At 31.7% G+C, this 17,484-nt stretch overlaps 1 protein-coding gene and 1 long non-coding RNA gene across 2 annotated transcripts in view; both read left to right on the top strand.

The window, feature by feature from the left end:
• LOC145967177 (uncharacterized) overlaps nt 1-6,687 on the top strand; it is a 109,716-nt gene extending 103,029 nt beyond the window's left edge. Inside the window, exon 7 of the mRNA XM_083091830.1 lies at nt 6,598-6,687. Within this exon, the coding sequence (XP_082947956.1) occupies nt 6,598-6,687 (90 nt within the window). The remainder of the gene's footprint in view (nt 1-6,597) is intronic.
• An 8,335-nt stretch (nt 6,688-15,022) lies between these two features.
• On the top strand, nt 15,023-17,065 carry LOC145967546 (uncharacterized). Its single transcript, XR_014437454.1, has 3 exons — nt 15,023-15,137; nt 16,247-16,801; nt 16,888-17,065. It is a non-coding gene; the product is annotated as an uncharacterized LOC145967546 (long non-coding RNA).
• Nucleotides 17,066-17,484: the final 419 nt, after the last annotated feature.

Here is a 17,484-nt window from a genome sequence, read left to right as displayed (position 1 = left end):
TAACTGCAAAACAAACTGTAAGATTGACAGAGGCACTTTCAGAAAAAACGTTTGATACAAAAGTTTCTTATTTTTTCACCCACAATTCGAATCTGTAATAAAAAGTACCATGTTCCTCTAAGAAATTCAACTTTCGATCCGGATGGCGTATTTCCGGTCGGAATCAAAAATTGAAAATATCACCATTTGATAGTGTACCCAATTTACTTAAAAATTGTTCGCGATTTTTGATAAAAGCCATTTATTTTCATTTTAAAAAGGGTGTATGGGTGGTCTGGGATACCCTGTATATTCAAATATACAGGGTGGCCGATTTATCTGAAGACATTGAAATATCTCAAAAACTAAGCCCAGCAAACAAAAATATTTCAGACAAAAGTTGTATGGTTTCGAGGGGGACATAAGATGGTACCATTGGTTTGACCTCGAAGAGTTATTTGAAGGTCACATGAAGGTCACCTTCAATTTCTTAAATGGAACCTACTATTTGTCATTGCATATTCTTGTAGCTTATCTCGAGAGCTTTCCAAAACACTATAATTAAGTACCTTTTCGTTAAGTACTTTTTGAGTTATGAGGCTTGAAATAATTTCTTAATTTTACATAAACCGTAAAATATCTTGTAAAATATTCATTTTTCGATTATCTTACCTTAATACTTTTACGTACAAAATAATGAGAGGAATCAATTGGTGTAAAGAAAACACATAGTTGTTTTTAAGAAAAATATGGAATTTGCAATTAACAATTCCATTTTTTTTTTTAAAAACAACTATGTGTTTTCTTTACACCAATTGATTCCTCTCATTATTTTGTACATAAAAGTATTAAGGTAAGATAATCGAAAAATGAATATTTTACAAGATATTTTACGGTTTATGTAAAATTAAGAAATTATTTCAAGCCTCATAACTCAAAAAGTACTTAACGAAATGGTACTTAATTATAGTGTTTTGGAAAGCTCTCGAGATAAGCTACAAGAATATGCAATGACAAATAGTAGGTTCCATTTAAGAAATTGAAGGTGACCTTCATGTGACCTTCAAATAACTCTTCGAGGTCAAACCAATGGTACCATCTTATGTCCCCCTCGAAACCATACAACTTTTGTCTGAAACATTTTTGTTTGCTGGGCTTAGTTTTTGAGATATTTCAATGTCTTCAGATAAATCGACCACCCTGTATATTCAAAATATTATATGTGTTTGACATTGTTTTTTCTCAACTCATGTCGATTATTATCAACTAATTGTTGATTGTTGACTGTGCTTGTCTTGCGAATACGTTCGTGACCCAGTCAAAAGATAGTTCAAAGCAATCGACAAAAGATTGGTGATAATCAAAATGTGTGATCAATTAACTAAAAAACGTAAGCGAAATTTTTTAGAAGCTTGACTTAATGATGATCGATATAAATCTTGGATACGCAAAGTACCATCTGACGATAGTCTTTATTATTGTAGTATATGCAATAATAATTATTCGTGCAATTCAACACTATCAAAACATGCGGATTCTGCGTGTCACAAAAATAATATTAAGGTAAATACGCTAACTGATAATAATAATGTTGATTTGCCAATAAAAAAATTGCGTAAACCAAATTTTCAACAAAAATGGTTAGAAATTCAGCAATTTAAATGTTGGTTACGTGAAGTGCCACATGATGCAATCTTATTTTTTTGTTCGATTTGTGATAAATCTATCGCTGGCGATTTATCGCAAATCTATCGTCATGCAGAATCTAATGTTCATATAAATAAAGAAAAAAATTATATTGAAACAAAAGTTTCGAATGAGGATTCAAATATACATTAATTGCTGAGAAAAATATTCCCTATCAAACGGCAAAAGAAATTCTTAATTTTTTCCAACATATAGGAAAAGATCCTAATGTGTTGAATAGTATGAGTATGGGCCGAACAAAATGTACAAATATTATTACAAACGTTGTATGCCCGGTTGAGACTAATCGTGTTGTCAATATTATTCAAACCACAAAATTTTCGATATTTATCGATGAAACATCTGATCTCACTAATAATAAATGGATGACTTTTTTTGTCCGATACGTTGATCCGGAGAGATGTTCGCTCGCAATTAGTTAAATTAATAAATATTGATGCCAAAGATTCAAGCGCAGAAAAGTTATTCAATGCATTTAAAAGTGAAATGTGTAAATTACAGATACCATTTTTAAATATTGTTGCCTTGTCGTGCGACAATGCTTCTGTCATGACAGGGAAACATTTATCGTTTAAAAAAAAATTGGAAGAAATATGCCCACATGTATTAACATTTTCATGTTCATGTCATTCCTCCGCATTAGCAGCGCATACTGCTTGTTCTAAAATGCCTGCATATTGCGATGAATTTCTTTAAAAAATTGCTAAATATTTAATTAGCAATCCCAAACGTACGGCTATTTTTCGCGAATTTTGTGAATGTTTCCAAGAAACAAATCACAAAATATTAAAATTATGTGACACACGCTGGCTTTCTCATTATTTATGCATCGAACGACTTCTTGAATCTTGGGATACAATTAAATATTTTCTTACTGAAATGGTTGCGAGTGAAAAAACAAATTCTGGAAAATATTTATTATCTATGATAAACAACATAGAGATAAAAGCTTATTTTCTTTTTTTAAAATATGTTTTAAATTTTTTTAACGCATTTAATGCATGCTTTCAAGCGTCAGAAACGAGAATCCATTTATTGCAGCCAAAATCTAAAAACTTTCTTTTCCAAATCTGTCGAAATTTTATAAAAGAAGAATATTTAAAATCATTTTCTTCAAATATTATATTCTCATTAAAAGAAAATCAAAAACCTATTAATGAAATTATTTTGGGATCAGAATGTGAGGAATATCTGAACGAATTAACGTTGAAAGATCACATAAACATAGTTAAAATTGGGATCAGAATGTGAGGAATATCTGAACGAATTAACGTTGAAAGATCACATAAACATAGTTAAAATTGTTCGAGAGAACTGTTTAACATTTTATGTGACTGCTGCAGAAGAAATTTGTAAAAGGTTACCTATAAATAATGAATTTTTATTAAAGTTACAAGTTTTTCAACCATCTGTAAGTTTATTCGATAATAATAGACAAACATCATTTGTTGATTCTCTCGTAGCTAAAACTGTCGGCGGTTTTGATGAAGATGCTTTAAAAAAAGAATGGATTGCATTAGCATCAGACCTTACAGTGGAAGAAAAACAAAATTTTTCTAAATTAAATTTTGACAATATGTGGAAAGCAATTTTACAACGTCGGCACACGAATAATGTTCCTAAATATTCCAATTTAACGAATATTATAAATACTATTCGAACGCTTCCGAATTCTAATGCCGATCCTGAGAAAATGTTTTCTCTTTTGAACAATTTAAAAACGAAAACACGTAATAGCGTTTCAACGGTTTTCGTTAATGCTATTTGTATGTTTAAGTCCGCATTAAAAACAAGAGGAGAAACAGCTTTAAATATGCTCATTAATGAAGAGCATTTATCTCTTATGTCGGCGGATAAATTATATGCCACTAATAAAAACAATTTAAAAGTCCATGCGGATGCTGATGTAGCAAGCCCTTCCTACGATAAATAATTTTAAAATAAATTTTTATATACATTACTTAAAAAATAAGTGCGTAAATATATGTGTGTGTGTGTGTGTGTGTGTGTGCGTATGTAAGGAAATGTGTAAATAATATTTTGACCTCTTATCAATTAGAAAATTGATTATATTTTATTATTTTATTATAATTTTATTTTTTATTTTTATTTATTATTTATCATTACTTTATTATTTTATTTTTATTTTATTTTTATTATTATTAATTTATTAAATTTTTTACATTTCCTTTTTAATGGAAGAGATCACCACTTTCTCGCGGTTTCCGTTGAGCAACAAGATGTACGTCATACATTAATAGAAAATAATAATAACAAAATACAATTCTATTAAAATAAATTTAAATATTATTTTATTAGTTATTTTTTTAAAGAAATTTTTTTTTAATAAAAAAGCACATACATATTGGCCAAGAGTGGAAAAATTTAGATAAAAATTTAGATAAAAATATGTTAGATAAAAATATGTAAAATTTGTTTTTGTATATGTTATATTCTCTTTTTTAAACAACATATAAACTTTTATAAAAAAAAATCAATAGGAAAATATTATGTGTGATAATAAGTATCGCACATGTTGCCGTCAATTCGTCAGCTCGAGATTTCATGGATCCAATGGATACAATAGACCTTCTCAAGAGAGAAGGAGATAGAAGCTAATCTATCCGTCTTTCTCTGTCAAAGGTAACCAAAGGTAACCGAAGGTAACCGAAAGTAACCGAAAGTAGTCGAACGTCGAGCGTACACGGATGAGAGCTTATGCCTTAGTGCGCGAAAGTGGTGGGGATACAAATCGTGCCGCCGCTGGACGCAGCGTATGCAATCTGGTAGCCTTGTCTCCAAGCATGTACTTTGCAAGATAAAACGAAGTTCACATGGGTGCAACTTTTCACGCGAAGCAAGGTTCATCTCAAACCAAATTTTAGTTTTAAATTAGAAATAGGTTTAGGTTAGGTTATATCTTCCGAAAGTGGTGACCCCCCCCCGTAGGGGGGGCGGAACACACTGTATCCACGCATGTACATTTCACCTTGACTTTTGAAACGTACATAATGTCTAAAAATTGCATATAATTCGTAAAACTTTTTTCGTTAATAACTTTTTAACAAATAGTGAGCGACACTTAAAACCTTTTGATACTTACTCAGGAGAGTGAGCTTGACAACATATGTCAATCGGTGAGGTCGTCCGTAAAGTGCATAATTACCTTTTTTTTCAATTCACACATAAAAGTCCATATTTTACGATGATTATCATGAAATTTGCGAAAAAAATTTATTCCACCCCGTGGAATGCGTCAAATTATGTAATTTTTTGGAGACGAAACACGTCCTTACTTTTAAGGACGAGAGGGTGGGGGGAGGATAAATTCTACATCTGACAAATGACTTTTAAAATAGAGGCTTTAAGCTTAAGAATGAAAAAAAAATTTTTCAAATACGACCATTTTTGACGGAGTTATACCTATTTGAAGTTATGCGAAAATTTGATATAAAATTACCTATGCAATAATTTTGTTGATGAGTGTATTTTGCAAAACAGTATTTGTAATTAAAATATTTCTATTTGAACTTGCAAGTTTTCATTCTTAATTGGCGCAATTTTTTATATCACTCCTTGTAGAAAATTAAGAAATCTATTTTGCGCAGCTTAGTTTAATATACAAATAATTCTTTTACAGTTTAATATAACACTATTTTGTATATGTTAAACTAACGCAAAACAACAACTTTTATACTATTGCTCCAACAAATTGCTTTTGATATATTTATATTTGATTTGTATCTTGGTGTATGATATTTATTATACATATATTCAAATGTTGTGTTCATAGAGTTATAAATGCCTAGATAATTGCCACGATAAAAAAACTTCCGATAATTACAATAGAATATGTATTTCAAATGTATCTGTTAGTTATCTTCTATTACGGAAAAACAGAATGTATTGCGCAAAGAATCGAGCGCAATACATTCTGTTGGACGGATACGAATAACGTATTTACAGAGAGGTTTATAATTAATTCCGGAAAATGATTTTTCGAAATATAACTTAATCATATATACTTGGATTCGTAAAAAAATAACCTTTCATTTGGTAATAAAGAAGTTTCAAAATTATAAAAAGAATATTTAGTGGTGGGGGTATTTTGAAAAATTAAAAAAATTAAAATTTTTTGTCATTGTTATAAAGTACTCTTGAAATTATTTAACTTTAATTTGAAAAATTTTTCTATCATAGTTTCGGAGATATTTGTCTCGAAAAAAAAACCGAGTTTTTTCAAAGGGGTGTTTTACCGCCTAGACATGCATATCGGCACATATAAAAAAATACGTTTCCTTTATTTTTTTTTAGAAAATAACATATTAAAAGTTCATCAAAATCGAAGGGAGACACTTCCGTGCCTTTCTTTGTGACTTGCATTTTATAATACACAAAATTTACGCACGTTACATCTTGCGCTTGGCTCTTAAAGGTCTAATTTCTTATTATTTTTTTATATGTCTAGGATTATGTCAATATGAATATATATAATGTATTATTGCATATACATTATATTGCTGTGTTACTGCAATATTATATTATTATATTTTTGTAGGCGGATTTTACTGTTGCTACAATATTGCTGCAATCTTGCCGTATGCTATATGGGATATAGTAGAAAAAGAGAGGCATCCAGAAATATATATATGTCTTTTTTAAATTCTGGTCTTGATTTTTTATAGGATAATATAGAGTGTGAGAGTCTCTCTCCAATTTATCATAGAATTCAATGGTTTAGCATGTGTAGAAAAAATATTATATTGCTATTTCGAAATGCGAATTATGAGATTATATGCCAAGATCATGATTTAGGATTGACTTTTTTAATTGATTATTTACAGATCTGTTTTCATTTAATTTTTTATATTAATGATGCAAAATTTACCTTAATGAAATTTTCTTATATAGATTACTGGAGCAGTAGTAACATATCTTGTCATGGTCATTCAACTTGACAGCCCAACAAAATTTGCAAATTACAATGTAACTACTACGTGAAATTATATTGAAGATGTAATTGGCCGCTTTTTTCGCAAAGTGATGCACAGACAGTCGAAATCAAGATTTGCGAAAGACGAGGCACAAAAAAAGGAAGATGTTGATAGTAACCCAGTGAGAAATCATCAATTAAAAAAACATCGAATCAATGACTTTTCCACCAAAGAGATCGGTTGATATAGATGTTTAAAATTTAGTTAATTAGACGTCTTTGTGTTTTTCAAATCAAATCTAATATAAGACATTTATTTAAACATCTATTAGCCGTTTATAGGACATCTAAGATGTTTATAAGACATCTATTAGTTGCTTATTAGAAGTTTAATCTCTATGACTTACATATATCTGATAATAGGAATAAACACATATTATGCACGGTTATGTACGTATCGAGACATGCATTCTTTCATATATGCATCAATGTGTTAAGGTATTCCTGTTGCATAAATTCATGTATTAAGGCATTCCTCTGTTACCAAGTGTATTTTAAAACTTCATATTATTGTGCCTTCAGGGGCACAGGGTGTGGAATGCCGTCGAGAAGAGTTCTCTAAAGGCTTCGGTCCGTCGGAACAATTATCAGAGGATCCTTCTTTGTAGTAGTTTTGTAGTAAAATAATAAGATCTTCTTTTATCTCACGAGGGGAGGGCGCGAACTTTGAAACACCGATTTTAAAAATATTTTAACAAAGTATAATACTCGACCAAAAGGTAGAAGAAAGGGAGAGGACATAATGCTTAGTTATTTTTGAGATAGATTAACTGAAAAAATATGATGTATCTTGTATACCGGTGAATTTACACCCATCAGCGAGAGGCCGACGTTGCTAGGCGGGGTTAAGCCCGAAACTACTATGCTGCGGATTCATGATTCGATCCTGCTCCTTCGTATTTTTCTTTTTTCATTTCTAATACAACGTGCAATATTAATGTAAAATATAATTAATTTAATTAACAATTTCGTATTTTACTCCTCCTACATACATTCCTATCTTTACTGGAGACTATCAGAATCCATCCGCCACTGTTTTCCATCGGCACAGATGTTATTTATTAGAAGGATCTTGAGAGATGTGGCCACTCTATGGCGTTATGCTTGTTGGTACCGTTTCTTACGGAAAACTAGTCGGAAGCCAGCATGCAGTGCACGCGAATACCTGCACCGGCACTTATTTGGTCAGCAAGCGATCTTTCAGGGATTTTCCGTCGGCATTACATCCATCGAGCGAGATCCTAACATCGCTCTGGAGTCGCATAACACTGTGTTAATAAGCAGAAAGTGTGATGAATAGTATATTGGGCACTATGGCTGTCAAAACAAATCCTCACTACTCGACCACTGGCGTCGGAGGCATGACCTGTCTGAGGCGAAAGGAGCGTTCTGATTGGCTCGCCCGGTAGTGCCCGGGGCTCTGATTGGGTGAGGAGCGCGAATTTGAGAGAGTAAGGAAATTAGAGAAAATATAGCACGTGGGTAGGAGCCGACAATATGAGAGAAAGAAGATGGTTACAGTCCCGACAAAATGGCGACCGTAGTGTTGCGAAGAGGTACCGCGAGGTTAAGTTAGGTTAGATTTATGTCCATCCACGATACCCACTCTACCGCTGCTTAAAAAACAAAGCGTGCACGCGCGTTTACGACGCTAATAGACGCTGGTGGCGTCGTCGCCATGACAAAAGGAAGGATAAAAAATAGGAATGTACAGATTCAGGCATTTAGGACGCTATACATGAGTGTGAAAGAGGAAGTGAGAGGATAAAAATATTAGTCGATTTGAGACAAAAACTTGCACATTTATTGACACTTTTTTATAATATAATATTCTTCATTTTTTATAATATAATATTCTTGTTACATACAATTGAAAGTATTACATTTTTCCAACTTATTATACTTTGAATTATGAGATTAAATATGACATCGGATAGCGCATATTTTAGAAATTTCTGTTTTTTGAAGAAAAATTTTTATGAAATAATTGCACGATTAAACGTTATGTTCGCAATCTTTGGAAAAAAATTAAGAAACCGATCAAGATCGTAATCGTTGCACATATAATATAAAAATACACAACTGTAGTGTCCGCAAGTTTAAGAGGAAAGTCCCTGCAGTCGTTTGGTATTCCATCGATAGATGATGGAATTTCGCCGGAGACGAAGGAAAAATCCGGGATACAAAAGCGGTATTCCGTAGCTAGTATGTGCCATGTCGTCGAGGAAGAAGGCGACCCAATGTTTTTCTAGTCGATTATGATTATTTGTATTAGCGACGATGGCCGTCAACCTTGTCCACGCCTTCAGAACTTTGTCGGCAGGATAGACTCCCACATGATTGATATCGAGCTGACACATTGCTTGCAGAATTTCGCGAGAGTTCATTTGTTTGCAGCGAAGACGAACGAACAAGCGGTATTATTTGAATAGCATCAATGGCTGCATTCGTTAATGCAACGGTTAGCGCATCCACTGCGTCTTTCATCTGCTAGTCACGTGACGTAATTCGCCGAACGGGCACCTGCGTGAATGGCTGCTCGGATTGTATCTTCCAATGAGAAAACTGAATCGAGATTTTGAAACTTCTTAACGCTTATCGTGTAAGTAAAGAAAATATAATATTTCAAATAAGCATGAATTAATATTCGAACAATATAATAAAATTTTTTAATAGGGAAAAGATATTTTGATATATTAGTATTATTTTAAGAGTTCATTATTGATAGAAACAATACATATTTTGAAGATATTTAATCGCTCTATAGTTTAGTTAAAGGTTAAGTATTAATTGTTTTTTAATTATATTTTTAAGCACATTCTTTTATTTAAAAAATTCAATTTTCAGAAACCATAATGGATTTAATTTTTCTAATGTTATCCATAGTGCTATGGATCTCGTAAATAGTAGCTCATCAGATTCCGATTTATGGGGAGATAGTGATTGGAGGAGAGATCGATTTGGAGGAGTTATTCTCCACCTTTTTCGTTTCTAACTTTAATAAAATAGTTTATATTGAATTCTTCAGGCAACCAGCACAATGATTCAACGTGGAGACTAAGCAGATTTTTGCGCAATTTACGTTCATTTACGCAGTACTGCGAGCAGAGCATCCAGAGCAGGACCTCCGAGATAGCTGCACAGATGGGATACATTCCTGCGTAAACGAACGACAAACTGCGCTGCAGTCGCTTTCGCAGGCGGAATAAACGAACGACATCTGCGGTAATCACTGCGTAAACGAATGCACCCTTTTAGTAGCTTGTTTTCGGGGTAATTATGCATAAAAAGAGTCCACCTTCGCACAAATGTCATTGATGTATGTTGTGAAGATGTTATCCCTGATTACCATTCTGAAGGTTTTAGCCGGCGATCGTTCTTTATTCAAAAGTTATTAACAAATAAATGTGGAAAATATTGACATAAAGATTCTACTCTCATACCTGTGTAATATTGGTTGCTATGAATAGTTTGAGTTATGTTGAGTACTTTCCAATAATAAATATATAGCATTTGTAATTATTTGCGGACACATCGTGACTGAAAATCATAATTTCGGAGCAGACCATGCGACTCAGCTTTGCTGGTGGAAACGTCCTTTTGTGCGACTTGCTATTAATAAATGTAAACACAAAACGTAAACAAAGTTCTCTCAACAAATGTAATCTCTTTTTAAAATAATTTTAATAGAATATATGTATTTGTAAACTTTACTTTTTGTCTTGCAAAGTACATGCGGGAACACCGCATGTTCCGCCCCCCCTACGGGGGGGCTCTATTTTCGGAAGATATAACCTAACTCAACCCGTGTCTGAAGTGTAGAATATACCTGGCTTCGCATAGAAGTTACAAACTTATATAAATCATATGAATCATGTAAAGCGAAATGTCATATATCAAGGTATTTCCTACACTTCAGACACAGGTTGGGTTAGGTTAGGTTATATCTTCCGAAAGTGGAGTTCCCCCGCAGGGGAGGCGGAACATGAGGTGTCCCCGCATGTACTTTGCAAGAAAAAGCAAAGTTTACAAATACATATATTCTATTGAATATATTTCTTCTTAAACATATATGACATGGTAGAATTATAATATCTACATTTGCTACTTTCCACGCGAATTTTTGTGTTTATTATTTTTATCCTTTTTCAGCCAATATCTCCAAAACTATTTGAGTCCAACCCTTATACAGGGTGTTCTAAAAAGGTATGTCAAAAACTTAAGGAGATATTCCTCATACCTGAAGGATGAAAAAATGTTATATGGACATAGGTGCGGAAATGCTTATTTCAGGAGTTATGTTAAAAATACTGTTAGCTGTATTACTTACACAAGGAAAAATTTAGGATTAATTATTGACGGCAATCGTTTAATTAGGCTTATTTATATTTGGTTTTAATGTGACCTTGAGTATGTTACAATAAATGTTGAAAATGTTCACCATTTTCCTGAATTCAAGCAGTGACACGTCGACACATCGATTCACGGACACGTTCAAAAATGCTTGGCGTACAGCGGATTGTCTCGTAACTTGCAGTGATACGGTCACGAAGATCTTGAATATCACGCACTGGTGGCATTTTTGAACGTGTCCGTGAATCGATGCGTCGACGGGTCACTGCTTGTATTCAGGAAAATGGTGAACATTTTTAACATTTATTGTAACAGACTCAAGGTCACATTAAAACCAAATGTAAATAAGCCTAATTAAACGATTGTCGTCTACAATAATTAATCCTAAGTTTTTCCTTGTGTAAGTAATACAGCTAACAGTATTTTCAACATAACTCCTGAAATAAGCATTTCTGCACCTATGTTCATATATTTTTTCATCCTTCAGGTGTAAGGAATATCTCCTTAAATTTTTGACATATCTTTTTAGAACACCCTGTATACAGGGTATCCCATTTTATTTTTGTCAGTCAAATATCTCGATATTACTTAGAATTAGAAAAAAATGTTTCAGACAAAAGTTGTATGGCTTGAAGGGAGCCATAAGATGGTGTCATTGATTTGACTTTAGAAAGTCGTTTGAAGGTCACGTGAAGGTCACCTTCAACTTTTTAAATGGAACCCCCTATTTTTTATTACATATTTTTGTAGCTTATCTCGAAAGCTTTCCAAAACACTCTAATAAAATATTTTTTCATTAAGTACTTTTCGAATTATGAGGCTTGAAATAATTTCTTAATTTTATATAAACCGTAAAATATCTTGTAAAATATTCATTTTCCGATTATCTTACCTTAATACTTTTATGCACAAAATAATGAGAAGAATCAATTGGTGTAAAGAAAACACATAGTTGTTTCGAAGAAAAAATATGTAATTTGCAATTAACAATTACATATTTTTTCTTCGAAACAACTGTGTTTTTCGCTTACCTCTAACATAAATGTAACGCATGTATCTTGTAATTTGTCGCAGTTGTGATGTAAAATATTTTGGATTAGTTTCGCTATCGAACCATTCAATGCCGTGATGATTTCGCGTGAGCCAATTGTTTTCTTGCCTTATTCTTTTGGGTAATTCAGCAAACGGCGAATGCGACGGCATCATAATCCAATGGCTGCATTCAGTGGACTCAACAGTTGGGCAACATTATTAGATTTTCCACTGAATGACGCTTCGCTCAGTTGCTACATGTCAACAGGTTGAGGGAGCGGACGCCATTTTATGTAGCGGTTTTTATTTATATTACCTGTAAGCGAAAAGTGTTACAATTCAATGTGGCGACGATGGCAACGTCTAGTAACAAAGAACTCATCGAAAAAATATATGAGTACAAAAATAAATTATACAGAGTAATAGAAAATGCAGATTTTCATACTCGTCTTAAATCAGATAAAAATTAGAAATAATAAAATTGTATACTTAATTTATATTTTTTTATAATCTTATATTTCTAACCTTTTCTTTTGTAGTATTCTTCCATAAAATATTAGAATTCACAGGAAAAACATTAATCCTTTATTTTGTTATTACTAACAGTACTTAAAAGTTTATTTTAAGTTATTGTTTTTCTTGTGTGAACATACACATTACATATATTTTTAATATACTATCAGTATTAATGTCTTAAAATGCAAATAAGGATCTTAGCAGAATGGTTAATTTATGGTTTTAAGACAAATTCTATAATAATAAGTATCAGTAATTTCTTTTATTATCTCTAACTTTCTTTATATATTATCTTTATCCTTGCAAATATCTTTATACACACACTTAAAACTTCAGACATAAGATAGTTATTGTGCATTATTTAAGACAAGAACTTAGTATAAAACATTATATTGAAATAATAAGTCGGCCATTCTGCTAAAGTCTTAATTGTGTAAGTTGTATTTTATTTTTAAATTTATTTTATTCCAGATCCATGTTTAATGGAAATTTATTTTGGTACACAAAATAGCGAAGAATCAGTCACAAATGTGACTGCTGTAGAAAATGAATTAAGTTTAGGTAATATATCATTTGTTGTTATCACAAAGAAACATATAATTATATTCAAATGTATCAAGCTCTTCTTAATTTTCCTATTTTCTCTCAGTTACTTGATTTTCTGTCACGTTAATGCTAAAAGGTTGAACTCTTCGCAATATATGCTTTTGAATAATGATTGACACAATTATTAAAATGTTTATTTTTCTTTATTTGCAGATATTAACAAAGAAAATTTTTATTGGAATAACCAAAATACAAAACTTTTATTCCAAGAACGTAAGGAAAGATTCAGAGATCCCAAAGTAAAAAAGAAATTCCTGTGGACTGAAATAATGAACGAATTTAAAAAACACAACTATATAAATGTGACGGAAGACATATTAGGTAGAAAAATGAGCAATATGAAGAAAACATCTCGGATAATCAAAGATAATCAAAAATTAAGTGGCCGAGAAAGGATAACTTGGGAACATTTTGAAATATTTGAAAACATATTCTTTGACGATAAAACAATATAACAATAAAGCTTCTTTCTCTCTTTCTCTGTCTCTCTTCTCTCTCTTTTTCTCTCCCTCTCTCTGCTTCTTTTAATAAAACTTCTTTATCTCTTTCTCTGTCTCTTTTCTTTCTCTCTCTCGTCTCTTTTATATAACTTTAAATAAAACATTTACCATAAATAACATATAATTATAAATATAATATTAAAATAATAATATTAATATACTAATAATATTAAAATATTGAATACAACATAACACAACATAATTAATAATGATAATTATAATGATATGATAATCTCTTTCCGTCCCTGCCTCTCTATATATTTATATAATACCTTTCTCTATTTGTCTTTCCGCTTCTTCCACCCTTTTTCTCTTTAACTTTAATTTATTTTATTTTTCTTCTTTCCTTAACGTAACAGTCAACCTGTCAAACTGTCGAACTGTCAAACGACACAAGTGAAGCAAGTCGCTCAGCAAATTACTATTGACGACCAATAACCAATCAGCAGCGCGGAAAAGAGGCAACAATGTCAATAACATGCCTTTCTTAGAGAGGGATATCTTATATATTTTCTTACTGGCTGAAATATAGATTGCATAGATGACAATATTGGACCAACATTGTTATCTATGCAATCTATATTTCAGCCAGTAAGAAAATATATAAGATATCCCTCTCTAAGAAAGGCATGTTATTGACATTGTTGCCTCTTTTCCGCGCTGCTGATTGGTTATTGGTCATCAATAGTAATTTGCTGAGCGACTTGCTTCACTCGTGTCGTTTGACAGTTCGACAGTTTGACAGGTTGACTGTTACGTTAAGGAAAGAAGAAAAATAAAATAAATTAAATTTAAAGAGAAAAAGGGTGGAAGAAGTGGAAAGACAAATAGAGAAAGGTATTATATAAATATATAGAGAGGCAGGGACGGAGAGAGATTATCATATCATTATAATTATCATTATTAATTATGTTGTGTTATGTTGTATTCAATATTTTAATATTATTAGTTATATTTATAATTATATGTTATTTATGGTAAATGTTTTATTTAAAGTTATATAAAAGAGACGAGAGAGAGAAAGAAGAGAGACAGAGAAAGAGATAAAGAAGTTTTATTAAAAGAAGCAGAGAGAGGGAGAGAAAAAGAGAGAGAAGAGAGACAGAGAAAGAGAGAAAGAAGCTTTATTAAAAGAAGCAAAAAAAAGAGAGACAGAGAAAGAAAAAGAAAAGGAGGTAATTATGTTGTGTTATGTTGTATACAATATTTTAATATTATTATTTATAATTGTTATTTATGGTAAATGTTTTATTTAAAATTATATGTATAGAAGAGACGAGAGAGAGAAAGAAGAGAGACATAGAAAGAGATAAAGAAGTTTTATTAAAAGAAGCAGAGAGAGAGAGAAAGAGAGAGAGGAGAGACAGAGAAATAGAGAAAGAAGCTTTATTAAAAGAAGCAGAAGAGGAGAGAGACAGAAAAAGAGAAAGAAAAGGAGAGAGGAATATTAGGTAATAAATATTATTACTAAATATTATTATCTTTAATTTATTTAATTTTTGTAAATAAATGAACAATATGTGTAATTAACACATATATATACATATATATGTATATAAATATATATATGTACATATTTGTATATTTATATACATACATTTTATATATATATACAGGGTGAGCCATTTTAATTAACGCACGCAATTATTTCGGAAACAAAGCATTTTAGAGAAAAATGTTTCAGACAAAAGTTTTATGGTTTCGAGGGGGCCATAAGATGGTATCATTGGTTTGACACTGAAGAGTCATTTGAAGGTTACGTGAAGGTCACTTCAATTTTTTTAAATGGAACACCCTATATATTTTTGCACACTCTTGTAGCTTATCTCGAGAGCTTTCCAAAACACTATAATTAAGTACCTTTTCGTTAAGTACTTTTTGAGTTATGAGGCTTGAAATAATTTCTTAATTTTACATAAACCGTAAAATATCTTGTAAAATATTTATTTTTCGATTATCTTACCTTAATACTTTTACGTACAAAATAATGAGAGGAATCAATTGGTCTAAAGAAAACACATAGTTGTTTTGAAGAAAAAATATGTAATTTGCAATTAACAATTCCATATTTTTTCTTAAAAACAACTATGTGTTTTCTTTACACCAATTGATTCCTCTCATTATTTTGTACGTAAAAGTACTAAGGTAAGATAATCGAAAAATGAATATTTTACAAGATATTTTACGGTTTATGTAAAATTAAGAAATTATTTCAAGCCTCATAACTCAAAAAGTACTTAACGAAAAGGTACTTAATTATAGTGTTTTGGAAAGCTCTCGAGATAAGCTACAAGAGTGTGCAAAAATATATAGGGTGTTCCATTTAAAAAAATTGAAGTGACCTTCACGTGACCTTCAAATGACTCTTCAGTGTCAAACCAATGATACCATCTTATGGCCCCCTCGAAACCATAAAACTTTTGTTTGAAACATTTTTCTCTAAAATGCTTTGTTTCCGAAATAATTGCGTGCGTTAATTAAAATGGCTCACCCTATATAATGAAGAGGAGTCTGCAGCATTAGAATATTATTTCTTTCGTTGTTCTTTGCGTTTCGTTAGTCTTGTGTTTCGTTGGTCACATATAATGGCTGAAGACGACGTTATTATCATCGATGACGAAGATGTTATTATCGTCGACGAGGACATTGAAGAGGTTGTTATCGTCGAAAATGGCAACCAAATGGATGTTGATAATCTAGACGAATCAAACGAGGATGGCTCTAAGGAAGAATCCGAGAAGGAAATACCATCTTTAGTGGATTCAGATTATGCTAGTGATAATGCTAGTGATAATGATGAAGAATTAAGACTGAAAAAGTATAGACATTTATAAACGCGATGGAAATAAATAATCTGGATGTTACCATAAAAATGTGTCGCATCAAATACTATTATTATGATGCTGAAGAAGGAACTAAGTATTGTTCAGACTGTTTTCTGAGATTGGCATCGTCGTTTCGTAAAGCCGATTCTATTCGGAAACATAAAACGGATTATTGTGCCCTATTAATAGGCAGTTATTGTAAAGAATGCAGAAAATCTTTGCATCAAATAATACCATGCGACATGTGTCCCATTTGCACAAATTAAGATAAATGGATCATGGATAACATTGTAAGTATCATTCAATTTATAATACATCAAAAGTTCTAAAATAAATTATTAAAAATTATTCAAATGTATGTCGTTTTCTGTTCCAGGAGCGGCCCCCTCAGCCCGGCGCATCGCCTCCTTAGCCTTCCAGGAGCAGCCTCCCCCTTAGCCCGGTGCATCCCCCCCCCAATATATAAATATTTTATTATTAAATTTTATATTTTATATATATTTAAATAAAATTTTATATTTTATTATTTTATTAAACACACATACACACAAATGTATTACACACATTCTAATAAATTGTATATATTTTAATTTAAAAAGAAAAGAAAAAATTACAATTATTTATACGCCTTTCCTTGCGCTCCCATCCTTTGGCATCTCTCTCTCGCGCTAGTTGTAAGTCTCGCGATATCTTCGTTGCGCTCTCTCTCGCGCGTTAATCATAAGTCTCACTATCTTCGGCACGCGTCATTGTTCTTTCGCGCTATCTCTTTCTCTCGCGCTTAGATAGAATAAGTATAGTAATCTCTCTCGCACGCGCTATGACACGAAAATGTATTTACACTTTAATAAATGTATATTTTATATTTATAATTGAAAAAATGTATTTATTTACACACCTTTCCTTTGCGCTCCCATCCCTTGCGCTATCTCTCTCGCGCTAGTTATAAGTCTTTATCGTTGTCTCTATCACA

Source organism: Camponotus vicinus, unplaced genomic scaffold, assembly GCF_025532165.1.
Source record: "Camponotus vicinus isolate PSW18456_S1 unplaced genomic scaffold, iyCamVici1.0 SCAF_2, whole genome shotgun sequence".
Lineage (NCBI taxonomy): Eukaryota > Metazoa > Arthropoda > Insecta > Hymenoptera > Formicidae > Camponotus > Camponotus vicinus.
Note: the sequence above shows the minus strand (reverse complement) of the source record. Positions and strands in the feature narration are given on the sequence as shown.